Source organism: Oryctolagus cuniculus, chromosome 7, assembly GCF_051225735.1.
Source record: "Oryctolagus cuniculus isolate XC-2025 breed Fujian yellow rabbit chromosome 7, ASM5122573v1, whole genome shotgun sequence".
NCBI lineage: Eukaryota > Metazoa > Chordata > Mammalia > Lagomorpha > Leporidae > Oryctolagus > Oryctolagus cuniculus.
In genome coordinates, this window is record NC_142873.1 from 150,908,029 (window position 1) to 150,932,702 (window position 24,674).

The 24,674-nt window shown below is 64.7% G+C and overlaps 2 protein-coding genes across 18 annotated transcripts in view; both read left to right on the plus strand.

Annotated features, from left to right (window-relative positions):
- Positions 1-231: 231 nt before the first annotated feature.
- On the plus strand, positions 232-9,995 carry SH2D5 (SH2 domain containing 5). Of its 9 annotated transcripts, none has more exons than XM_070079193.2 (11): positions 240-994; positions 1,646-1,900; positions 3,837-3,965; positions 4,262-4,342; positions 4,734-4,808; positions 5,443-5,589; positions 6,673-6,900; positions 7,053-7,227; positions 7,547-7,655; positions 8,046-8,205; positions 8,636-9,995. In XM_070079193.2, exons 1-11 carry the CDS (start codon positions 863-865, stop codon positions 8,825-8,827), a joined length of 1,683 nt encoding a protein of 560 aa, XP_069935294.1. In that variant the 5' UTR covers positions 240-862; the 3' UTR covers positions 8,828-9,995. The 9 variants fall into 9 exon arrangements, with proteins under 9 accessions (XP_089157524.1, XP_069935294.1, XP_017201983.3 ...); XM_017346494.4 differs by having other exon boundaries at positions 243-994; positions 6,673-6,912; XM_051840028.3 differs by having other exon boundaries at positions 897-994; positions 1,642-1,900; positions 6,673-6,912.
- Positions 9,996-10,954: 959 nt separating this feature from the next.
- Positions 10,955-24,674, plus strand: part of KIF17 (kinesin family member 17) — a 44,099-nt gene continuing 30,379 nt past the window's right edge. For all 9 annotated transcript variants that reach the window (XM_089301392.1, XM_089301396.1, XM_089301394.1 and 6 more), the window contains exons 1-4: positions 10,955-11,357; positions 17,241-17,387; positions 18,517-18,618; positions 23,363-23,552. In XM_089301392.1, coding sequence (XP_089157518.1) covers positions 11,127-11,357; positions 17,241-17,387; positions 18,517-18,618; positions 23,363-23,552 — 670 coding nt within the window. In that variant the 5' untranslated portion in view covers positions 10,955-11,126. The remainder of the gene's footprint in view (positions 11,358-17,240; positions 17,388-18,516; positions 18,619-23,362; positions 23,553-24,674) is intronic.

The window sequence follows — 24,674 nt, forward strand, 5'->3', positions numbered from 1 at the left end:
ATCACAGCCAGGACAGCGCCTGGGGCTCCCAGAGAGGCGCTCGGGCACTGAGGTCGCGGGGCTCGCGCGCCGTCCCTTGGTGGGAAGGCACAGGGCACAGGGAATGCCTGGGCGGCTGCCCGGAACCTCTCGGCCCCTTCGCACCCGGCTCGGCCTTTGCGCCACCTGCCGCCTCCCGCGGCGGGCCCTGCGGTGCACCTGCCATTTCCCGTGTTGGCGGGGTGCAGGCGTCATACGCACCACAGGCACCTCCGGGGAGCCCGTCCCCCCGCTTCCCTGCGGATTTCCGGGTAACCCGGGGGCAGGGTCACTCCGCGTGCACCAGAGACTGGCCCGGGGAGGAGGGGCAGAATGAGGCAGAGGATGCGCGCCCCGCGCCCCCCGCCAGAGGGGTCACAACGGCCACCACTGGACGCCTCCTAGGAGCCGGACTCTGCCCCGCGCCCCGGGGACGGAGGCCCTGCTGTCCGGCGCCGCTCGCGCTCTATCGAGAGAAGGGTCAGGAAGCAAGGGAGCGAGTCGCGAGGGCTCCGTAGGGAGTGGGAGAGGGCTGACTGGTGGTCCGGTAAGGCTTCTCGGAGGAGGCGCCACGGAAGCCGGCGCTCGGAGGGCGAGAAGAAACCAGCCAGGGGCAGGAGGGGCCGCGGACGACACAGGCTCAGGGGACCCCAGGCCCGCGGCCCCGCAAGAGGAGCCCTCGGGGCGGGGGGCTCTGGCACCCGCTTCGGCCCTTTAAGGGGGAGCACGGGTCGGTGTGGGCGGTGTCAAGGCCCCCTCGCGACCGCTGATTGGGCGGCGCGGCCGAGCGGCGCGGCTCCACGGGCTCTGATAGGCGAGCGCGGCCGGGCGCCGCCGCCAGGTGATGCCGAGGGTCTGCGCTCGCGGCCACGTGGGGGGCGCGCGGGGCGGGCGCCCGGGCGCAGCAGCGCGGGGGACGCGCAGGGGTCGGGAGCTGGAGCTGCGGGACGGGACGCGCCACGACAGGGCTGCCGCGGTGAGTGGGTTCGGTCTGCGGCGCGGAGATCGGGGAGGGTCTCAGGGAGCGAGAGGCCCCCGGGCCCCCGCCGCCGGCCCCGGTGTCTCCCGTCGCCTCCTCGGGCGTCTTGCTCCTCGGCGGGGACTCAGGGTGGCCGGGGTCGCGCTCGCCAGCTTAGAGGCGGCGGCGCAGACAGCCCACGCCGGGGGTGCGCGGGTGGCGCAGCAGCGCGGGCCGCTGCTCCCCCGCGTGGCCTCGGCTCTCGCAGCTCAGCCCGGGTCTGGGGCGAGCGTCGCACCCCCGCAGCTCCGGCGCACGCACCTCTCGCGGTTCTCCCGTCGCTGACTCCCGCCCCCGCCCCCAGCTTGCGTGTCCTCGGAGGCGGGGACTTGGGCCACCCCCGAGCTGAGGAACGGGAGGCGGCGAGTGTGACTTGTCCGAGGTCCCATCAGCCGATCGTGATGGACCCCGCAGCCCACGTCCCTGACCCCTGGCTGCGTGGACCTCAGCCTCCGGGGCGCATGGGGGTGGCACGAGTGGGTGATGGGGCGACCGCAGGCCGTCCGGCCAGAGGGGGGAAGCTGGCGTTGGCCGGGGAGGTCCGTGCCCGGGGCCACCGGGCTCCCCGAAGCCTGTCCCTGCTCCCTCGCCTCACCCCCTCCTAGACAGGCTGGGACGCAGCGAACTCCCGCCGCGGACCCCTGCCACCTGGGACGCATTGGACTCCCGCCGCGGACCCCTGCCCCCTGGGACGCATTGGAATCCCGCCGCGGACCCCTGCCCCCTGGGACGCATTGGACTCCCGCCGCGGACCCCTGCCCCCTGGGACGCATTGGACTCCCGCCGCGGACCCCTGCCCCCTGGGAGGGCCGGAGGGCTGGCCTTGCCGCCAGCTCCGGGATTACCCCGTGGGACTATGACCAGGTAGCTGCCTTCCCCGCCCTGCGTCAGCGCAGATACAGTTCCGTGCAGCAGAGGGGCCTCGGAGCCTGCCCCGCAGGGGAGTCGTCTGTCCCTGAGCTGGGCCACCTGGCAGACCTCAACCACAAGGGAGCCCCGGGCTGCCTGCAAACGTGACCCCTGTGCCACCAGGCGCCTCTGTAAAAGCTCAAACCTAAGCCGGCGTTTGTGGCTGCAGGGGCAAGCAGCGCTGTTTCCAGGGTTAGGCTGGTGCCCCCTGGTTCCCCTGGGCACCCCTAGCTCCAGGTCTTGGGCAGAAAGGCTTGGTGTCCTGAAGCCTTGGGGGAGAGATGGGGGAGGGGGCAGCAGCCAGTGTCCAAGGGGGCTGAGGCCCAGGGGCCGGGGTGGGGGGGTGGGTTGAGCGAGGAGCCTGTGGCCTGGCGTCCCCTCCCCACCCCCAGGCTGGGATACTGGAGCCGCAGCTGCTGTGTCTGCCTGTGTCCCCCTCCCCCGTTTGCACCTTGCTTCTTTGGTCGTCTCGGCCTCCTGGCTGCCATCCCAGCCCCTGGGTGCGCCGTGCAGTCAGACGCGCCTTGGCTGGAAGTCCCCATCTGCCCACCTGGGCTGGGCATCGCGTGGCCTGTGTGCTGGTGGCACAGCTGACGTGGCTTTATTTGAACATCGGCTGTGCAGTAGGTGGGAGACACGATGTGAACAATGGCCGGGGTCAGGGGGCCAGGAGAGCCAGGGGAGACAGCCGGGAGGGGGACCCCGGAGGGCTCCCGGGGACCGCGCACCTGACTGCCCGCCGCGTGCCTGGCTGGCTGCTCGATGGAAGCCACGCATCACAGTGGTGCCTCCCCCCAGGCTGAGCCTGGCAGGGAAGGTCGAGGGCAGGCGGAGGCTGGGCACACTCGGGACTCAGACCCGCTCCTGGCTGAATCATGGCCCCCACTGCCACGCCCTCCGGGACCAGGCGGTCACCTGTCGGCGTGGCCTTGGCAAGGGGGGACTGACGCGGTTGGAACTGCTCCCCCCCGCCGAGCCCCTCCTGGACAGCAGGCTCTGGGTCCCTGAGGGGGGTGTTTGGGGTGGCCCCAGGGGAGGCTGAGGGAGCAGGTGACCAAGGGCAAGGCTGGGACTGGGGGCCACATTCCTCAGCCCCCCAGGTGCCGTCCACCTTCTCCACACCCCGATGCCGTGTCATTGCACTCTCGGTGGGTTCTGGGTTTATGGTCTGCTGTGGATTTCTGGAGAGAGCCGGGGTCAGGCTGGGCAGATAAGCAGGGGCCTGTGAAACAGGCTCTCAGCCACAGGGCTGTGGTCACCTAGCTCATGGCCACCCCCAGGGGCTGCTCTTGCTCTGGAACCTGTTATGGCTCCCCACTACCCACCAGGCAGAGCTGGAATTCCCCAGTCCGGCCCCTAAGACTGACCCCAAATCAGATCTGGTCTGCTGCTGGGGCCAGGTCGGCCTGGGCCCCAGCTGCCCGCCTGGCTTGGCGCCTCCGCAGCCTGGCACCCCTCGCCCTTGGTGCCTCCCCAGGCTGCCGTCCCTTCCCTCTGACACGTTGCACCCGTTGGTTCCAGTCTGCACCCTGACTTCCACCACCCGGCAGCAGGGCCCCTGTCCGATTCAGCTCTGACCTTGCTGGGGTTGGCGTTTGATGAGCGAATGAGCGAGCAGCCCCATCTTCAGGTCTTCACCCAAAGCCCACCCCCTCCCAGGGTACCGGCACGTTCCACCTGTCACAGCGCCCAGCATTTAGTTCCGTGTCTTTGTCCCCATGACAAAGGCAGGCAGAGCAGCCGCTGTGTTTTCAAGGCTACGTCCCCAGAGCCTGGTGCTCGGTAGGGATCGTCAGATGGAGTGAAAGGCGCGAGGGAGCTCGCCAGCCTCAGACCGGAAGCGCTGGGGCTCGCCTGTCCGGAAACCGCCCTTGCCCCTTGCTTCCTGCAGCCTTTCTTCCTGTGGACCTTGAAGCTGGGCACCCTCGGGGCCATGCAGAGGGCAGGGGCGGGCGGCCGGAGGGCCTCTGACTGCGGGCCGGCCCCGTACCGGCCCAGGTGCATCACCAAGTTTGCCCAGGTGGGTGGGGCGGCCCCAGCTGGGTGCTCTTGTGGGTGGCCCCTGGATGGGAGGAGCTACTTCCCATCTCCCTTCCTTGCCCCTGGCTTCGCAGTGTGTGTGTGTGAGGGAGGGGACCCGCAGGAGATGGGCAGAGCGCTGGGCTCCCGGTGCAGGCTCTGCCACCGTCCCCAGCTTGCCTGGCTGAGCACAGCATGTGTCTGGGGTGGGGGGAGGCTTTGGATCTGGAGAAGGGTGGTCAGGGGCTGTGGGCCTGACTCCCCCGCCTTCCTCCCTCCCACCCCACCGCCGAGCAGTACGTGGGCTCCTTCCCCGTGGACGACCTGGACACCCAGGAGAGCGTGTGGCTGGTGCAGCAGCAGCTGTGGACACTGAAGGTGGAGGCGCTGGGGCTGGGGAGGGTGCATCCCTGTGGGGGGCCGCGGTCTTGGATTGCCGTGTGGGGACTGAGCCCTGAGGCCAGCTGCCCCCAGGGAGCCCCATGAGGACCCCTCCCCAGCTCCTGGAACCCTGTCCCTTCTGCCCAGGACCCCCTTCCTTGGGGCTGCGCTCCACGGCTGGCAGCAGAGCTGGGGAGATGGGGAGACAGTCACAACATGGCCAGCTGTGGCCCTGATGGGTGTTGTCTGCCAGGAGCCACCCACCTTTCCATGGCTCCCGGGGGGACCACTGGCCAGGGGTGGTGGGCCTTGGTCCACCAGGCCCTGGTGAGCGGCACCGAGGCTGGCCTGGGAGGTAATGCCTGCCCCGCCGGCTCTCTCCACCCAGGACTGTCCGCGCCGCCGGGCCGTCATCCTGAAATTCAGCCTCCAGGGACTGAAGATCTACAGCGGGGAGGGTGAGGTAGGAGCATTTGGGGGCCAGGTGAGGGCTACACAGGGGCTCCCCTCCACCTGGCCTGGCCCCCACCCAGCCCCAGCACTTCCCTGCGGCCCAGCCTCTGGGGCCCACGCCAGGGCGCACTCAGGGAAGTTCTGCCCAGGCCTTGTAGGCAGCAGGGCCAGCCCCCCCAGGAGCCTGGGAGTGGGGGGGCAGGGGGCGGGGGTGGGGGAAAGGGCCTGGTTTGGGCTGGAGGTGCCCCCACTGCTCACCGTTCTCCTGGTACAGGATGGACCCTAACTGTGCCCCCCATGGCCGCAGGAGTCACTGCCCGTGAGAGAGGGACTAGCATTGTCCCCGCCCTGAGCCCTGTCACTTGTACTCCTGCAAGGCGTGTGGAGGGGGCGTGGCAGAGCTGGGACTTGAACCAGAGGCCAGGTGTGCAGCCCGGGGCCTGCCGCCGCTGCCCGTGTCTGTGACCCACAGGCCGGCATCTGGAGTCAAGGGGATCCCAAGTCCGTGGCCATGTGAGGGCTGGGGGTCCGGGACCGGGTGGGCCTGGCAGGAGAGAGGGATTGCATCCCTGGGGCCAGGCAGCCCTGGCTGGGCCCGAGGTGGGCGGGACCGGCCTGATGGAGGCTCGTGGCCCCGCCTCCAGGTGCTCCTGATGGCCCACGCCCTGAGGCGCATCCTCTACTCCACCTGGTGCCCGGCTGACTGCCAGTTCGCCTTCGTTGCGCGGAACCCACGGAGCCCGGCCAGCAAGCTCTTCTGCCACCTCTTTGTGGGCAGCCAGCCCGGAGAGGTGCCTGGGCCCCAGGGTGGGGGTCCCGCTGAGGACGGAGTGGGGATGTGCCGGGCATGCAGGGACAGAGGCCTCTGGGGCTTGGCCGGGCTGGCCTGCACCCCCTCCGGGCTCCTCGCCCCACTCGCTCTGCCCACAGAGGACCCCAGAGAGCAAGCCAGTGGCCTCGGGGTCCCCGGGGCCTGCAGGCGGAGACCTGGCCTCTCGCCTCGAGATTGCTCCTGCTCTTCTCTCGGCGTGGTCTCCCCCTGCCTTCTCATCTGGGCAAAGCGCCATCTGCCCGGCCTGCGACTGCCCCTCCCTCGGCAGCCCCGGGACCTGAACCGCGCTCTGTCACTCTGTCTCATGACAGACGCTTGAGTTCTTGGAGAGCAGAGGCCAGTCCGGGTCTTGAAGTGTTCCAGGCTTGAGGTTGCACAGGGGCTGGTGCAGGCAGGGAGACTGAGGAAGTCGGAGCCACAGCAGCTGGGCCCTGGGAGACGGGAGGTCAGCAGGCTGCCTGGCACTGGCGCCGCGCATCCAGCCCCGTGCTGGCTCCCTGTGCTGGCGTGGCTGGGATGTGGTGCCTGGTTGTGCACTGTTGCTGACACTGCATGGAGTGTCTTGCACGGTGCCATACAATATGCAAGCCCCGGGCCTGTGCTGGGAGCTTTCTGTGGCCCTGAGGTGGGGCTGAGGAAACCGGGACACGGAGAAGGCCACAGGCTGCCGGGGTCACTCAGCCGCTCCTGAGTGACAGGGCCAGGCTCTGAGCGCCCTCTGAAGGGATCTGCACCGGGTGAGGGTGGGGCACGCAGTGTATGTGTGTGTGTGGGGGGGGCGGCGGCAGTGCCTTAGCCCAGGGTTACCGCCTCTGCGGCCGTCCTGATGCCTGGCCCAAGGTTGGTGCTTGGTGCTTGCCGAGTGAATACAGGAGGCTGGCAGGGGAGACTGGCGGTGGGGTTTTGAAGGCTGACTAGGAGATTTCCCAGGAAGAATGAGGCAGGGCATTCCTGGCCCGAGGGGCGGCGTGCGCCGCGGCGAGCGGGCTGGTGCTTGAGTTCCCCAGGACACTCGTCCCGCTGAGCCGCCTGTCCCCTGCAGGTCCACATCCTGTACCTGCTGCTGTGCCGCTCCTTCCAGCTGGCTTACCTCCTGCAGCACCCCGAGGAGAGGGCCCAGCCTGAGCCCTGCCCAGCACCCACGGCGGATGTGCCCCCGAAGCCCCCGGGGGGCCCACCTGCCCTGGCACGGGAGCCCTTCGGCCGGGATCAGCTGTCACAGAACGTCCACGCCTTGGTCTCCTTCCGGCGGCTGCCAGCAGAGGGGCCGGTGGGCAGTGGGGTAGGCAGCGCCCCGGCTAGGGAGCTGGGGGAGGGCTGGGGGCTCACAGAGGGGCCTGGCCGTCAGCGGGAGAGGCCTTGCCTCGCCTCACGTGGCTGGGCCTGAGTCTGCCCGCCCGCGGGCCCCCCTTGGTGCCCTAGAAGGAGCTGCTGGAGTCGGAGGGCCGAGGGGGCGCCCGCCACGCCCGCCTGGGGAACCCCTACTGCTCGCCCACGCTGGTCCGCAAGAAAGCCATTCGCAGCAAGGTGATCCGCTCGGGGGCCTACCGGGGCTGCACCTACGAGGCTCAGCTGCAGCTGTCGGCGCGGGAGGCCTGTGAGTCGCCCGGGTGCAGCTGCCGTCCATCACCGTGGGTGGGCGCGGGGCTGACACGCAGGGTCGTGGCTGCCCCTCCAAGCAGGTGCCTGTGTGTGCGAGTGTGGACGCCCCTGTGTCCAGGTGTGTGTGTGCATTCCACTCTGTGTGCAGGTGCCACATGGCTGTGTATGGGCTCTAAGCATGGCCGGGTATGCCTGTGGGGTGGGGAGGGGCCGCTCGACCAGGGAACCCCCGGACACGAGGGGGCCCGCGTGGAGGACGGGCTGGCCTGGGAGGGCTTGGCCACTTTCCCTCTGACCCTGGGTGGTCTCCGCAGTTCCCGCCGCATGGGAGGCGTGGCCCCGGGGTCCTGGGGGCCCCTCGTGCCTGGTGGAGAGCGAGGGCAGCCTGACGGAGAACATCTGGGCCTTTGCTGGCATCTCCAGGTGGGAGGGGCTCGGTTCCTTGGTGGGGGCAGAGTAAGGGGCTGTGCTCTGACCCCGCCCTGATGGTGCCGGTCCCTGTGCATGGGCAGAGCTCCCCCACCCTCGGGGGCTTCTGGCCACCCGGGTCTCAGTATTCTCAAGTGAGAAACGGGGGTAATGAGAGGACCTTGGTGATGGGGCTGCGGGGGGACCGAGTGAGGTGACTCTGGGAAGGCGCTCAGCCCTGGCCTGCCGCAGGGCTCCGGTCCCGTCAGCTCTGTCCCCTCTCCTGCTGGGGTCCTGAGGCTCTCAGCCCGGAGGGACGTTCACCGCAGGTCACTGCCCGGGGGCGCCCCCTGAGGCCGCTCCAGAGGCGGGTGCTGCCTTCAGCCTACGCCCTGTGTCCCCCAGGACCTGTGCCCTGGCCCTGCTGCGGAGAGACGTGCTCGGGGCCTTCCTGCTGTGGCCGGAGCCGGGCGCCAGCGGCCAGTGGTGCCTGTCCGTGCGCACGCAGTGCGGCGTGGTGCCCCACCAGGTCTTCCGCAACCCCCTAGGCCGCTACTGCCTGGAGGTGAGAGCCCAGCCTTCCCTCATCTTCACTGGGTACCCACTGGCTGGCCCCGCCCTTCCCCTACCTCCTTGGCCCTGGTCACTGAGGGTCCCTGCCCCAGAGGGAGCTCCTAGAGGGTTCCTCGGATAGGGTCGGGCCTGAGTGGGAATCCTGGCTTTTCAAAGTCTTGCCTTCCCACACCCTAGCCCCTGGATAGCAGAGGAGGATTCCGATTCAGAAAGGGCAAGGGCTCGCCTAAGCCCACCCAGCCCCTGGGACTCCCAGCGGGGTGGGAGGCTTTGGACGCCTGTGCCCGTACTTCCGGGCAGGCAGGGGAGAGTGAGGAAGTGGCATGTGGCTCTGCGGCAGGCAGGTGCCCCCAGGAGGAGGTGGCTGGTGCCTGGCGCACCGTGGGGAGGAGCGCGGGAGCTGAAGCCCCCTCCTCCCTCAGCGGCTGCCAGCAGACTTCCCCAGCCTGGAGGCCCTGGTGGAGAACCGCGCCGGCGCCAAGCGCAGCCTCTTCTGCCCCCTGGGCATGGGCCGCCTGAACCCCACCTACGAGGAGCAGGACTCCGGGCCACCTCGGACTCTCCGGCCCCTCGGCCACGCCAAGTCCGAGGCGGAACTGCAGGGCCTGGGCTAGGAGAACGTGCGCGCGCACGGCGCCGCCTCACCTTGCTCCTGCCTGCCCCACCCCGCGCCATGCCTCTTGGGCCAGTCTTCTGTCCTGCGAGATTCCCGGAGATGTGGCAGAGCTCCGGGCTTCGGGCTTTCCCTGGTGACTTTGCCAACTTGTCACATCCGGGCTCCCACTTGCCTCCTGGCAGAGGAGCCCGCCAAGGGGGGCGGGGGCCCTGACGGGGGTGGGGGTCTCCAGAGAGTTCTGGCCAGGTGAGAGAGAGTGAGGTCTCCCGCCCCAGCTCCCCCAGCTGTCTGGGAGGTGCCGGCCAGGATCTGCAGGCCACAGTTGCTCTGTGGCTGGTGTGTCCTCCGACATGGCACCACCCGTGGCTGGCGGGGTCAGAGCAGAGGCCTTCATGCAGAGGTGGTGGTGACGTGTGCCCTGCCAGAGGCGCTGAGGCCTCAGCGGGCAGGGGGAGACCCAGGTGGGGCTGCAGGCAATGGCCCTGCTGGCGACTGGCATCCAGGGTGCCCCCACCCCTTCTGAGTAAGCTCGACGGGCAGTCGTGAGTGTGTAGGCACAGTTACTGCTCCGGATATCTGTCCCCGAGGCGGGGCCGTGCCGTGCTGGGACGTAACAGGTATGCGAGTCCTGGAAGGCAGAGGCGCCTGTGCGCAGCCGCACCAGGACAGGACCTCGGCCAGGGGCCTGTGGCTTTCTTGCAAGACAGGTGCCCTGGCCTGTCTCAAAGGAGAGGAGGCGGTCCCCCGGGGCTCTTTTAGTCGGAGATACTGCCCTGATTTGTGCCGAATGGGAGTGGGACATTGGGACTGGTGTTCCAGGCATCTTGACTGAACCGGTCCCCTCCCTGGGCAGAGTGCCGTCCTGTGGCGGGAGCCCCCAGCCTCATGTGCCCCGCAGCCCTGGCAATGGGGGGCTGGGTTCACAGTCAGTGTTCCACTGCAGGGTGGGCTCGGGGGAGCGCTGAGCACACGGAAGGGAGCAGCCTTCCCCAAGCTCAGACTTCGGCCAGCTCCTGCTGGTCACAGGTTACACTTGGGCAAGGCTTTTGGCCCAGGGATGCCAGCTTCTTAGTGTCTTAATAATGGAGCACGGCTGTGTGTGTGTGTCTGTGTCCCAACCACCACCACTTGGGTCGCCCCAGTGTGGACTCAATAAAACCCGTTCCTTCCAACTGTGTAGTGCAGCCTTTCTCTTCAAGAGGGGGGGGGCCTCTGTCCCATTTGGCTTCGGTTGGTGCTGAATGGGCTCAGATCTCCCAAAGGGACTGGGTGGGAAGGTGGGATCCAGCCATGTGCAGCCACTTGAGACCTTGAGTGGCTAGTTACTGTAGGAACAAGACTCAGGGCCTTATGCCCTGGCAACATGGGCTTGCTTTCTGCTCCTACCACATGCCACAGGACCTTTGCACAGCCTGGGCAGGTCCCCTTGTCCACCTCTTCCCCTCTGCCTGATTCATCCTTAACCACGGTATTTGGGGCCCAGTCTCAGGCTGCCTGCCCCTCGCCCTACAATGTGAGCTTCCCTTTGCAGAGGTTGTCCCAGAGCGTCTCCACCTCGTAATTACGCTTGCATTTCTGGGGGTCTTTGTCCCCCCAGGGCGAGTCTCCCCGCTCAGCTGGGGGCTGCAGGAGGGCTGGCTCTGCAGCGATCGCGGCCTGCCTGGCGCGGATTTCAGTGTTTCCCTGCCAGGGGGAGCCCAGAGGAGGTGGCGCGGAGCGGCCCTTCTGGCTGGGGGTGCTTGGGCCGAGCTTGAGGGACAGGCCAGGCCGCCTCTCCGGCCCACAGGTTCCGGCAGCAGAGGAAGCCGGGCTCCGTCCAGGGGCTGGGGCTGGGGCTGGGGGCAGAGGTCGCCCGGCTTGGCTCGGGAGGTCTCCAGCCCCTCGAACTCGGGGTGGAGCCTGGGGTCCCTGTCTTGGCGGGGGCAGCCTCGGGCGAGCTGCTGGCCCTCTGCGGAGACCCGAGCCGACAGCCGGGCGTGGAGACCCCAGCCCGGGGCGGGGGTGGGGAGGGGAAACTCTGGCACTGAGAACGCGCGGACTTGGGCGCTGCGCCCCCTGTGACGCCACGGGGGTTGCCCGGCAACCGCGAACGCCGCGGCGGCGTGCACGCGCGAGCGGGCGGGCGGCTCCGGGGCTCGGGTCCTGCGGCGGCGCCTGCAGCGCGGATCCCCCACTTCCCCGCGGGGGCCCAGCCTCCGGGGGCGCCCCCCGAGGGGCCCCCCGAGGCCCCGCCCCTCCCGCCGAGGCCCCGCCCCCCGCCGGCTCTGGCCCCGCCCCCGGGCCCGGGCCGCAGCGCCATGGCCTCGGAGTCGGTGAAAGTGGTGGTGCGCTGCCGCCCGATGAACCAGCGCGAGCGGGAGCTCAGCTGCCAGCCCGTGGTGACGATGGACTGTGCGCGCGGCCAGTGCTTCATCCAGAACCCGGGCGCCGCCGACGAGCCCCCCAAGCAGTTCACCTTCGACGGCGCCTACCACACGGACCACGTCACCGAGCAGATCTACAACGAGATCGCCTACCCGCTGGTGGAGGTGAGGGTCCCCGGCGGCGCCCCGGCACAGGCGGACAGCGCCAGGCCGGCCCGGAGACTGTGTCCAGCGCGCCGGCCACGTCGCGTCTAGGGCCACGCTGGTCCTCACTCACGTCCCTCCCGGGAGACTGTGGCCGGTGCCGGAGTCTCAGGGGGCCCTGCCGCTGCGCAGACGGCACCGCCCCGCCTCGTTCTGAGAGGGACAGAGACCCTCAGCCGTGGTCCGGCCCCCTTCCCCCTCGGTGTGTGCGCAGCGACAGCTCCTCGCTGTCTAGGGCTGCGGGTCTTCACAGGGACGGCACTAGCATCTCACGCCCGGGAGACCGGGAAGCGGGGCCGGGAACCCTGGCCGAGCTCCCTCCGGGTTTCTGGCAGAGGTGAGGCCTGAACCACACCTCCTGCCTCCTGGCCAAGGGCTCTGTCGTCTTCCAAAAGATCGTCAGAGAGGGGTTAGGGGGAGAAGGTTCACTCCCCTAACAGCCGCGACATTTGGGCCAGGGCCCAGGCGACTGAAACTCCATCCTGGTCTCCCACGCGGGTGGCAGGGGCTCAAGCACGTGGGCCATCTTCTGCTGCTTTCGCAGGCGCATCGGCAGGATGCTGGTGGAAAGCGGAGCAGCCAGGACTCGAACCAGCGCTCTGATATGGGATGCTGGCTCCTCCATTCTGGGCCCCTGACTCGGTCCCTTGACACCTCCCTCGGGCTCGGCGAGTCGCTGCTGGGGTGAGATGTTGTGGGTGGTTCGGCAAAGAGAAGGAGCCTTTCAGAGGTGCCGCATTCTTGCCCCCCTCATTTGAAGCTGCACGGGGCAGGCTAGGGTGTGCAAGGCTCTGTGAAATCCTGCAGAGAAGGAACCAGTGTGACTTCGCCCAGCATTTCCAAAGCACGTCTGACCGTGGGACAGGCCAGTGACCGCCTGAGAGCAGCCACCTTGTTGCCCCAAGCCTTCAGCCAAGAGTCAGTCCGGCCCCTAAGTGGGTTGACAGAGCTCCCCAGTGGCCAGGAGCTGGCCTGGGGACGCTGCCCAGGGGACGAGGGGCAGCTGCCCCCAGAGGCTGAGAATGGCCAGGTTGTCTTCTGCCAGACCCCACTCCCAGACTGGACCTGACCCTGCCCGTGCCTCCCGTCGGGTCCTTGGAGTCCGCCAGAGTGGAGGCCAAGCTGTCACTGGTGCTGCTACACCGGCAGTCCAGTCTGCCCAACACAGCCCCTTCCAGTGTGGTTCCTTGGCTTGGCCATCCAGCCCTGAGTCCAAGCCGGCCTCCCTGAAGCGGTCAGCCACGCAGCCTGGCTCCGTCCCCCGCTCCCTCCGTCCGGGGCTGACCCCGGGCAGAACTGAAGATACTGGTTTTCCTCGGCTTTGCCTCCTCGGGGCTTCAGCCTTGCTGATGGGCTGGGGGCCTGGCCTGGACCCCTCCTCATCCAGGAAGAGTGCCAGCTCGTTGGTCAGGGCCCACGGGAGCCCCAGCTCAGAGAGGGAGATGGGGACACAGTGACAGTCCCGCCAGGTCCCCTCCAGCTCTTCCTTCTCTTCTGAGTCCAGCAGGTGCTTGGGAGCCTGTCGGACACCTGCCACGGGTGATCCAGAGCCTCATGTGCCACCTACGCTCATCATTCATTCAACTAGTGACACGACTAAATAGCATCTCCACTCCAGGGCCCATCCTAGGGGGTGCATGCTGGGTGCCTTGGTAAAGGGCTCAGGGTCTCTGTCCTTAGCAAGCTCGTGGTCCGGGGAGGAGCAGCTAAGCTACTAGCTGACATCCTGGGTGATGAGTCGGTGGGGGAAACCTGGGGGCCTTCGGCAGCATAGGGGTGCTCCCAAACCTGGGCTTCAGTGGCTGGGAATAGGGGGAGGGGAGAAGAGCAGGGAGGACTTCCTGGAAGAGGGGAGATACAAGCTGGGACCTGAAGGATGAGAGGTGGAAGAAAGGGCTCCATAGGTAGAGACCAGGTAGCGCGAACAGCCTCTGAGCTTCCGAGGGCTGGAGCCGTCTCTGCTTAGGAGGAAACTGAGGGCCGGAGAGCCGTGGACGGTCGCGACTCCCAGAGCCAGCTTCCCGGGCTCCACTGGCCGCATGCAGACCACAGCTCAGGCTGGCTCTGAGCCAGGGGCAGCAGCACCAAAGGGGCAGGGCCATGCAGGGCTCCTGCCAGTGGCTCTGGACTCTAGAACCCTCCCTTAAGGTCGCGCTGTCTGAAGCCCCAAGTACTCCATCCCCTTCTCTCTTTCTCTTCCCTCCTTTAAATCCTCCTGACCTCCTCGTCCTGGGGGCCGCCCTGCCCTGAGCTCCTCCCCTCCACACCCCACCCCACCCCTGCCTGTCCCGCTAGTCCCATTTCACTTAGAACAAAGGACAGCACTTCCAGCCTTCACAAAGCGGCCTGCAGCCGTGGATCTCAAGGAATCTGTTCAGTCCCTAGCGGTGCAGGGGGCCACGGCAGAGGGCGGGGGTGGGGGGGGGGGGCACGGGGCCAGTGGCAGACCTGCTCCGTGTGTGTGCTTGTCCCCCGGGGGTCTGGAGGGGTCAGCTGATGGCAGAGACTTTCTGAAATGCCCCTTCACCTTAAAAGTGCAAGTAAAGTTGTTTGCACTGAGCTCGGGAGCTGCGCTGTGCTACAGGACCTTCTGTGACCATGGACACGTGCAGTGGCTTCACTGTCCCACGGGGCAGCCGCGAGCCACCTGGGACAAGTGAGATGAGGCTGGTGCCACCAAGGACCTGGATTTTAATGTTTTGAAAGATTTATTTATTTATTTTAAAAGCACAGTGACAGAGAAAGAGAGAGGTCTTCCATTCTCTGGTTCACTCCACAAATGGCCACAACTGCCAGCGCCAGGACTGGGCCAGGCCGATGCCAGGAGTTCTGAAGCTCCACCTGGGTCTCCCCCATAGGTGGCAGGGGCCCAAGGACTTGGCCATCTTCTGCCGCCTTCCCAGGCCGCGTTAGCAGGGAGTTGGATTGGAAGTGGAGCAGCCGGGACTGGAACCGGTGTGGGAATACGGGATGCCAGTGCTACAGGCGGAGGCTTGACCTGCTGCGCCACAGTGCCTGACCTCTGGATTTTCTTTCTTTTTTTTTTTTTTTTTTTTGACAAGCAGAGTGGACAGTGAGAGAGAGAGACAGAGAGAGAAAGGTCTTCCTTTGCCGTTGGTTCACCCTCCAATGGCCGCTGCTGCAGCCGGCGCACCGCGCTGATCCAATGGCAGGAGCCAGGATCCAGGTGCTTTTTCCTGGTCTCCCATGGGGTGCAGGGCCCAAGCACCTGGGCCATCCTCCACTGCACTCCCTGGCCATAGCAGAGAGCTGGCCTGGAAGAGGGGCAACCGGGACAGAATCCGGCGCCCCGACCGGGACTAGAACCCGGTGTGCCGGCGCCGCAAGGTGGAGGATTAGCCTAGTGAGCCGCGGCGCCGGCCCCTCTGGATTTTCATTCCACTTGAATTATTAACTTTCACTGGGCCAGACTTAGCTAACCACGCATGACTAGTGGCTACCACAATGCATGGCACAGCTCTCGAGCCGAGCCTTCCGGTATGGGTGCCACGCGAGCCTCATCCGTAGCTTATCTGTTTTACAAGTAGCTGCATTTTGCAAAGTAAAAGGAAATAGATGATATGTTTTATTTGAGCTAATATTATCAGCATATTATTTCTGTAAGATATAACAAGTATTTTAATTATGTAATAACTATTAATGAAGTCTACATTCTATCTTGATACTGTGTCTTCAATATCCAGTATGCATTTTATGCTTATTTGCATCAGTTTGGATGCTAAAATTTCAACAATTGAAACAGAGGGGGTGTCTGGCATAGTAGTTGAGAAGCCGTTTGACAGGCGCGTCCCATGTCGGAGGGCCTGGGTTCGAGTGCTGGCTCCACTCCAGTTCCAGCTCCCTGCTAATGTGCGTCCTGGGGGGCAGCAGCTGATGGCCCAAGTAGTTGGGTCCCTGCCACCTGCGTTAAGCTCCTGGAGCCTGGTCGTTGTGGATGTCAGTGAATGGAAACTCATCGGTCTGTCTGTCTCCCTTTCCCTTTGTGCCTTCCAGCTAAGTCAAATAAATAAGCATTAAAAAAATTAGAAAAATATAAAGTTGTGATTAATGCAAGACCATGTTATACTGCCTAGGTTTTAAAGTCTACATTAATTGAAAGAAAATAAATTCAGTTCGTCAGTCCCACGGGGCACCCCCTGTGAGAGCCGGTGGCCGCCCGGGTGGACAGTGCATCTGGCTTTCTTTGTCCGTGGGGTCCCTTCCCCGTGTTTGGGTGATCCCATGATCCCTGAGCTGAGTGTCTGCCACATGTTACTCCCAGGCTTCCAGTGCCCCTGTTCTCGCCGCGTGGGTCAGAGACGCACAGCCCGCACCCCCAGGTGGGTGGTCTCCCTGCCGCTGCCAGGGGACACAGTGCCACTGCCCTCTGGTGACCCCCAGACAGGGCTGCGTGCTCATCCTTTTCTGTGTGGTGGCCCCACCTTCCCGCACGGGCACTTCCGGGGGTGGCCACGCCCTGCCGTGTCCACAGCGGGGGACCTGTGCAGCAGGACCAGCCGAGGTGTCCTGCGGGCCCTGGCAGCACTTCTCCAGGTCCACGTTCTGATGCAAGGTGCCCCCCTCCCGTAGGAAGTTCTAGAATTTGTGACCTCATGAGCTCTGAGGGCAGGGACCGTGTCTGCCTCGGTCACAGGGATGTCCCCAGCCGGAGCACGGTGCCTGCACAGAGGAGATGTTCAGAACCCGTGGGGGAATGAGTGCACGGATGAGTGACAGGTGGCTGTAGAAATGGTCCCGTTTGCCCCCATCTTCCCGGCCAGCCTCGCCTCCCGCCCCTCCCCCCAGCTCCACCTGCTCTTCCCTTCTCACCCCTCTGTCTTTGCTCAACTGTCCCCTTGGCCTGGGACACCGCCTGCTTCCTGCCGCCCTTCCAGCTCCCCCTGTTCTCCCTGATCATTGCCCCCCGGGGGCTCTGCCAAGTTCTCGCCCCGCCATCCTGGTCCCCCCATCACAGCCCCTCCCGTGCCCGGTGCCCTGTCGCCACGTTCCCTGGGGGACACTGGGGGAGCGCCTCTGTACGCCTCACTCGGGTGCTGATGCAGAGTAACTCCCACGTGGTCTCCAGCAGCCTTGGCAGGAGGAGCTGTTTCTGCCCTTGACTAAAGATGTGCAGACTGAGGCTCAGTGAGCCCAAGGAAGACACAGCGAAGGGCCCCAGGGGCTGCGCCTCCCCGCGCAGGCTCTTAGCTCCCCCTCCCCAGTGAACCCCTGGAGGGCAGAGCCCAAATGCTTGCCTGCTTTTTTGTTTTTCACATTTGTTTTATTTATTTGAAAGGCAGAGTGACAGACACAGAGATCGTTCGTCTGCTGGTTCACTCCTCAGATGGTCCAAACGGCTGGGGCTGGGCCAGGCACATCAGCAGGGAGCGGGATCAGAAGTGGAGCAGCCGGGACTTGAACCCTTGAATCTTTTTTTAAAAAAGATTTATTTACTTGAAAGGTAGAGAGACAGAGAGGTCTCCCATCTGCTGGTTCACTCTCCAGATGGCCTCGACAGTCAGAGCTGGGCTGGTCTGAAGCCAGGAGTTTCCTCCAAGTCTCCCATGGGGTGCAGGGACCCAGGGACCTGGCCATGTTCCACTGCTTTCCCAGGCGCGTTAGCAAGGAGCTGGATTGGAAGTCGAGCAGCCGGGACACCGCAGGCAGCGGCTTTTCCGGCTGCTCGACAGCACTGGCCCCTCAGATGCTTCCTTACTCTCCACTCATCGCCCGTGCCCTGTGCTGTCATGCGGCAGAGCCAGGGATGGCCCTGACTCTGGGTTAGGAGGCGGTGCCGCTCGCCTCGGCCTCTCCTGAGCCCTGGGTTTGGTTCCCCTGGCGCAGGGCGTCACTGAAGGCTACAACGGCACCATCTTCGCCTACGGCCAGACGGGCAGCGGAAAGTCGTTCACCATGCAGGGCCTGCCGGAGCCGCCCTCCCAGAGAGGCATCATCCCCAGGGCGTTTGAACACGTGTTTGAGAGTGTGCAGGTACAGCCGGGTGTGGGGGTGGGGGGCGGGGGGGTGGCGCCGGGGGCCCCGGGGGCCCTGGCCCTTCTGCCCTGTGGCAGGGGTCGTGGGACGCAGAGCTCGGCCTTGACTTGGTGCGGGTCTTCGGGGGCCGGCGCTGGTTTCTGAAACGGTGGGAGAAGAGGACCTCAGCCTTGAGAACATTCCGATGCCCATTCCATGACTTTCCTGGCCGCTTTGGCTCATTTTTTTTTTTTTTTGAAGATTTATTTATTTATTTGAAAGGCAGAGTTACAGAGAGAAAGAGGTCTTCCATTTACTGGTTTCCTCCCAAAATGGTCACGACACTGGGACAAGCTGAAGCCAGGAGCCAGGAGCTTCTTCCAGGTCTCTCCCACACATGCTGGGGCCCAAACCCTTGGGCCGTCTTCCACTGCTTTCCCAGGCGCATGAGCAGGGAGCTGGATGGGACGTGGAGGAGCCAGGATTTGAACCTGGGAAGCTGGCGCTGCAGGCGGAGGGTTAACCTGCTAAGCCACAGTGCCGGCCCTGCTTTGGTTCTTAAAAAGCAGGTGGCATTTCACGCGATACGGCCACCTGAGCACTGGGTTGCAACTCTCCGAGCTCCTCCTGTAATTGAGCGATTGCTATGGACCAAGCCTGTGGGAAACTCTAATTATGTCTGAACCCGGAGACAGACGCAGGGGTAACTGACAGCCCCGTGTCCATCACAGGGAGGGCCGGGCTGAGACTCTGAATTCGTCCCAGGGTGAGTGTTCCCTGGTGGCAACATGCAGAGAGGCCCACGGAGCAGGGCCTGCGAGCGAGCAGCCCAGAGCCAGGGCTTGTTCCAGGCCTCACCCGTGGCCTTGGGTTCTCGCTCCAAGCCACAGGGAGGACCTTTTTCGCTCCCATGAGCACGTGGACATAATATCAGCCGCACAAATAGCAGGACGGAGATTATGCAGTTTGGAGAGGGCTGGGGTCCCACTGAGCAGTGGGCAGGGCGATCAGGGTGACGTCACGCAGGGGTGGGGACTCCTCTCCCCATGGTGTCTCCCACGCCCCCGGCTGCAGAGGACCCAGGCCAGGTCAGGCCTGGCAGCAGGTGGGCCTGGGGCTCAGAGGCCTCTCCTCTCCACCCCGACAGTGTGCGGAGAACACCAAGTTCCTGGTCCGGGCCTCCTACCTGGAGATCTACAATGAGGATGTCCGTGATCTGCTGGGGGCCAACACCAAGCAGAAGCTGGAGGTGGGTGCAGGGAGGGGCTGTGGGAAGGTTGCTGTTCAGATGAGGTGGGGACTTTGAACTTGAACTTCGGAGTATGCTCAGAGTTCATGATGCAGGGGAGGTGTTAGTGGGCCTCCCCCACCGCACCTCTATATCTGCTGAAATAGATGAAGTTGGTGGTAGACTTCATTTGAAGTAAGGGTTCCACTGCTAAAAAAAAAAAATTACTTGGAAGATTTCTAAAGGCCCTTCACACTAAGAAGGCAATAGTGGCGATTGCTTATTAAGCGCTTCCTGTTTACTGGCTGGCTGAGGCCCATCGTGCCTCTGGCACTCAGCGTCTCCTCGTTGGGTAGCTATGATCTCCAAGCTGTCAGTGTGCGAAGGGAGCTTCAGTGTCCACGTCACACAGCGCTAAGTGGCCGAACCTGGACTTGAACCCAGCTGTGTCTTGACTTGAAGGTCCCAGATGTGACACACCCCAGTTTACCGCCTCTGAAGGGCTCCCATCTGACTTCGGTCCCCTTTGAAAGGCCCCCCCCCGAGGGGTGAAGTGACCCTCAGGCTGCTCCGCAGGGCACCCCTGGTGTAGAGGACAGAGAATGCCTGGGGAGACAGTCAGGCTGGGGAGACAGTCAGGCTGGGGACACAGTCAGGCTGGGGAGACAGTCAGGCTGGGGAGACAGTCGCTCACAGCAGAAAAGCTCCGACTGGCTCCCCCGGGGGCCGCTGCACAGGGCTCGATCCCTGCTGTCCTTTGTGCCCAGTCTCCTCTCCTTAAAGGGTGAGCCACAGAGTAGCTTTCCCAGCAGGGGGCAGCAGTGAGGCGTTTAGGGTTCCATCAAGATAGGCCGAACCAGGCTGGCCCTCTGGGGAGTCCGGTGAGGTCAGGAGACCCGGCAGGACTGGGCAGCCAGTGAGTGGCCAGGCTGGGCTCTGCTTGAGACCCTTTGGCCTTCACCCCGGTAAGACGCCTTGCTCATGTCTCGTCTCTTATGTGAGGTTCTCTAAATGCTGAATGGGGCGGCCGGGTGGAGGAGAGAGGTACCAACCCACATCCGAGGCCAGAATGCTGGTTGGCTGCCCCCTGCACCCAACTCTGGTGCTGTTTATCTGACCAGGCAACCAGAGGACCCCCAGGAGGCCCCACGAGTGGCATGGGGGTCAGCCCTCCTCCACGGGGACGTCTCAGGAGCATCAACCGGGGAGGTTGCTATGGAGACCGTTGCTTTACCCAAGAGGACAGACTTGCAAAGAGGAGCTGGCTTGCCGAGGCCGCGGGGCTGGGAGCCACAGAGTCGGGGCTGGGCCCCCAGGGCACGCCCTTCAGCTGCCACGGGGATGGGGAGCCTGAGTAGGGGCCCTGATGGCGCCTGTCTTCCCGCTCTGCAGTGCCCTCCAGGGCTATTCAAGACCCCGCAGTGGCCACGTGACACAGCCCTGCTCCCCAGTTGCTCCCAGACGCCCTGCCCTGGGTCACTGGAGATGTCCCTCTGATTGGCGGCTACTCTGTGGCCAGCTGAGCAGGCCAGGCCTCAGGGAGGAGCTGGAAAAATCCTGAACAGTTGGAGCCACATGGGCCCTTAGAGACCCCCCTGGAGCCAGCCCCTTCCTGGTTCGGATGAGGACACGCCGCGTGACCCGCATCTCCGTCCAGAACAAGATCCCCGGCCCCGCCCCCGCCAGCTTGGCGCAGGCGCACAGTGCTCTGCCCGGTCCACGCAGGAGCCCCGGCCGCCCACCTGGAGCTGTTCCCGTCTTCTCGCTCCTGGTGTAGCTGAGTCAGCCCCCAGGCAGGGAGGCAGGGAGAGGAGGCAGGCGTGGGGTTGCTGCCACGGATCAGCCCTAGACGGCCAGCCGGCGGAGTCAGGACCCCTGCCCACTTGGGAAACTTCTGCCAGCCTACAGCGGGGCGGCAGGAGACCCTCCTCTTCCTCTCGACCCTGGACTTAAAAGGGCCGCAGCTATCCAGAGCACCCATGCGCTTGTTGCCCTGGGCCATGGACCCGAGGCTGGGTGGGCCAGTCTGTCTGGGGGCTGCCGATGACCACAGTGACCAGGCGCAGGTGTTCCCCCGCCCCCTGCCCCGGGGCATGGAGCTCCGACCTGCTCCTTGTGGAGGACGTGCAGGGGAGGATACGGGGGTGCAGGTGCTTTCTTGCCCTATAACAGATGAGGAGGTGGAGGCTCCACTTCCTGTGTAAGACCAGCCCACCGCACGGTCAGGAGAGCAGGACTGGGCTCTGCATTCGGGGCCACGCCCCTCAGCACAGGCTCTTAACCTGCTCGGCACAGGGTCTGCTAATGTGTATAGCCGGAGCCGACTAGAGCAGCCAAGGCCAGCAGGAGATTTGGGGAAACAGAGGTACACACCCGGCCCCAGCCACTACAAACCTTCGTCCTGCACCCCAGCCGGGTCCTGCGTGGTGGAACAGAGCCTGGGGGCCTCTCTGCCTGGTTCCCCTGCACACTCCCCCACCGACCCACAGACACGGACACATCCTTGTCCATCCATGCTGCAGCCCACTGGTTGCCATGGCAACCCAGCTGTGGCCTCTGTGCAGCCAAGATGAGCAGTTACCCAGGGAGTGTGCAGAGCGGGCGGCTGTCAGAGCAGTCCTGCCTTGTTGGGGGTGGGGTTCCCTTGGGGAATGACAAGGTGTGTGTGTGTGTGGGTGGGTGGTGGGACAAACCCTCCTGGGCCTAAAGATAGAGCACTGGGAGACCCATTCCGCAAGGCGCATCTCCTGAGGTCGCCCAGGCCTCCAGACGCATCTCCGGCCTCTGTGACCTGCTCCAGAGCTGTGGTTAGATCCATTGTTGGACAGAAATGGGATTTATCGTCCCCATTTCACAGGTGAGGAGACAGGCTTAGAGTGAGGCAGACTGACCTCCCCACCTAGCAAGTGACAGAACCAGGGTTCTGGTTCTGAGTCTAGAGCAGGAAAGTTCACGAGGCCAGGAGCCCCTCGCTCACGGGGCTTGTGTGCCAGGCGGGGTCCTAGCCTCTGGGGGTGGCAGGCATCCCAGCAGGCACCTCTCAGGCATGTGAGTACTGTGGCTGAGCTGGAGGGGTGCTGCGGGCCCCCAGGGCTGGCTCCACCTGCGTTTGGGGGCTCCTGCTTCTGCCGCTGTGACCCTCCTCCCAACCGCCTCCGGGGCATGGGTCAGCTCTCCTCCCAGCTGCCTCCGGGGCAGGGGTCAGCTCTCCTCCCAGCTGCCTCCGGGGCAGGGGTCAGCTCTCCTCCCAGCTGCCTCCGGAGCACGGGTCGGCTCTCCGGGGCGTGGGTCGGCTCTCCTCCCAGCCACCTCCGGGGCATGGGTCAGCTCTCCTCCCAGCTGCCTCCGGGGCGCGGGTGGGCTCTCCTCCCAGCTGCCCCTGGGTGCGGGTGGGCTCTCCTCCCAGCCGCCTCTGGGGCGTGGGTCGGCTCTTTGTTATTTCAGGCTTCAGTTCCCGCAGGATGCTTCAGCTTCTCCCCTCTGCCCCTGGAGCCTTCATGACCTGTGACCCCTCGATGGCTGTGACCTTCAAGTCACTTAGCCTTTAGGGTGCCTCCCTGGCTGCCCCGGTGTGCCAGCTCCACTCCCTGGGCTGGGCCTGGCTGGGTCTCCGCCTCCTGCTGGAGCAGATGGGCCCATGTGAGGGCCCCGACCCCACCGAGAGGCCCTGAAGCCGGTGGGGCTTTCTGCGCTCGGCCTGCAGGGCCATTGGCAGCCAAACCCCTCTTGTTCCAGTCCACTCTGCTCTTGCCGGAGTGGTTTTATTTCTTCTCACAAGTGAGAAATACTGTGTGTCCCAGCTCCATGTCTGCAGCTAAGTGACCAGGTGGCCTGGGCAGTGAGCAAGCCGGCGCCATCGCATGAGCTCTCTGACCTGCAGCCCTCACGCAGGGCTGCAGCCACCTGAGCTGCACCTGCTGGGGCTCTGTGCAGCAAATGGCCAGGGGCTGAACACATTCTTGCTGCCCCAGAGGGAGGGCAGAGAGGGGATCCGGAGCTCAAGCTCCCAGACTAAAAACCACCTTCACGGCGGTGGCCCTGGTGGGTGCCCCGTGGATGGCACCTGGCATTTATGGGACACTTAGTCACCTGCCAGAGGCACCATGCTGAGCCTTGGGTGCCCCCTTTGTCTTTAAGATTTATTTCTTATTTATTTGAAAGGCAGAGTTACAGAGAAGAGAGATAGAGAGAGAGAGAGAGAATTGTCCATTCACTGGTTCACTCCCCAAGTGGTCGCAGTGGCCAGGGCTGGGCTAGGCTGAAGCCAGGAACCTGGAGCTTCTTCCAGGTTTCCCATATGGGTGCAGGGGTCCAACCACTTGGGCCATCTTCTGCTTTCTTAGGCACATTAGCAGGGAGCTGGATCGCAAGCGGAGCAGCCAGGTCTTGAACCAGCGTCCATATGGGATGCTGGCATCGCAGGGGGAGGCTTAACCTGCTACATCACAATGCCGGTCCCTTCCCCTTATTTCACTGGTTTCTTACCATAGCCCGACGAGATTGATGATGTCTCATACCCATTGTATAGATGTGGAAACTGAGGTCCAGACTGAGTCACTGACACAAGGTCCCACAAGTAGGAGGCAGGAGGAGGTTTGCGGGTGGCCCTGCCTGGAACGGGCGCCTTCCCTGTTATGGGGCGTTAGCTGAGCCAATCCGCGCTGCAGGAGGGCAGGCGCGGTCTGGTGGAGCTCAGGCCTAGGGTGCCCTGGGGACCCCTGGCCCCACCTCCACCCCGCTCCTGAGCCGTGCCTCCTGCCCGCAGCTGAAGGAGCACCCGGAGAAGGGTGTGTACGTGAAGGGGCTGTCCATGCACACGGTGCACAGCGTGGCCCAGTGCGAGCGCGTCATGGAGACGGGCTGGAAGAACCGCTCGGTGGGCTACACCCTCATGAACAAGGACTCCTCACGCTCACACTCCATCTTCACCATCAGCATCGAGATCTACGCTGTGGGTATGCGCCTGGGACCAGGGGCGGATACCCGAGCGGGTCCAGCGCCTGTGGAGGAGGGACCACCAGAGGGCGCTCCCCTGCGGCAGGGCAGGAGCTGAGGAGCTGAGGCTGCACAGCAGGGGGGTGCAGGAGCTGGGCTCCTGTCCCGAGGCCGTCCGTCCTCTCTCTCTTTGTAGTCTCACTGAGCTTCTTTCTGGCCGAGTTTGTGAGAGCCTGAGCAGGAAGGGACAGAGCGTGGTTACTCGGGGCCTGCGGGGCCAGCACTCGGCTGCTTCGTTCTGTTGCAGCCTGCAGCCGTCCCAGGCCGGGCAGGCTGCATTGTTCTCGTTTTCCCGTGGAGAAAACAGCTCGGAGCTGCTGTGGGTGTGCTTGCCCAAGCTCCCGCCAGCCCAGCCCGACCCCAGGTCCTCCTGATCGCTGGTTTTCTTCTGCTGACCCTCCCTGCTGCTGCCTCTCGCGAGTCTGTGGCCCAGCAGGAGTCGGGCTCCGGAGAGCGCGGAGCAGCAGGCAGCGGCAGCCCGGCGGGAGCACAGGTCTGCAGAGGCGGTTGACCAGGGTCAGCGCCCAGGCTGGTGGGACCGTCCCCACCCCGCTCAGTCCAGGCCCCAGGCCTGCCCCTGCCGCTTGCCAAGTGTCCGAGGGGTGTGTGGCTGGGGAGGGTGGGACTCGCGTGCTCCCAGGGGCAGGGACAGGAGGGGCAGGTGATTTGGTCCCTCTTGGACTCTGCAGGAGTGTGTGAAGGAGGGGACAGGCTGCCTGCAAACAGGCTTTTAACAGATTTAAAAGATGATTCTTGCTTTCATTATAAAATAATGCAAACTCAATAAAGATACTTAGAATTTAGAGAGAGATGGGGGAGAGTGCCCGTGGTTCTGGGAACCAGCACAACCAGCCGTTCCCATCAGAGCACACTGTGCTTCGCGTTTTCTTTTCAGAAAGATTTATTTATTTATTTGAAAGGCAAAGTTACAGAAAGAGGGAGACACACAGAGAGAAATCTTCCATCTGCTGGTTCATTCCCTAAATGGCCAAACAGACAGGGCTGGGCCAGACCAAAGCCAGGGGCCTGAAACTCCAACCAGGAGTTCCCACGTGGGTGCAGGGACCCCAACACTTGGGCCA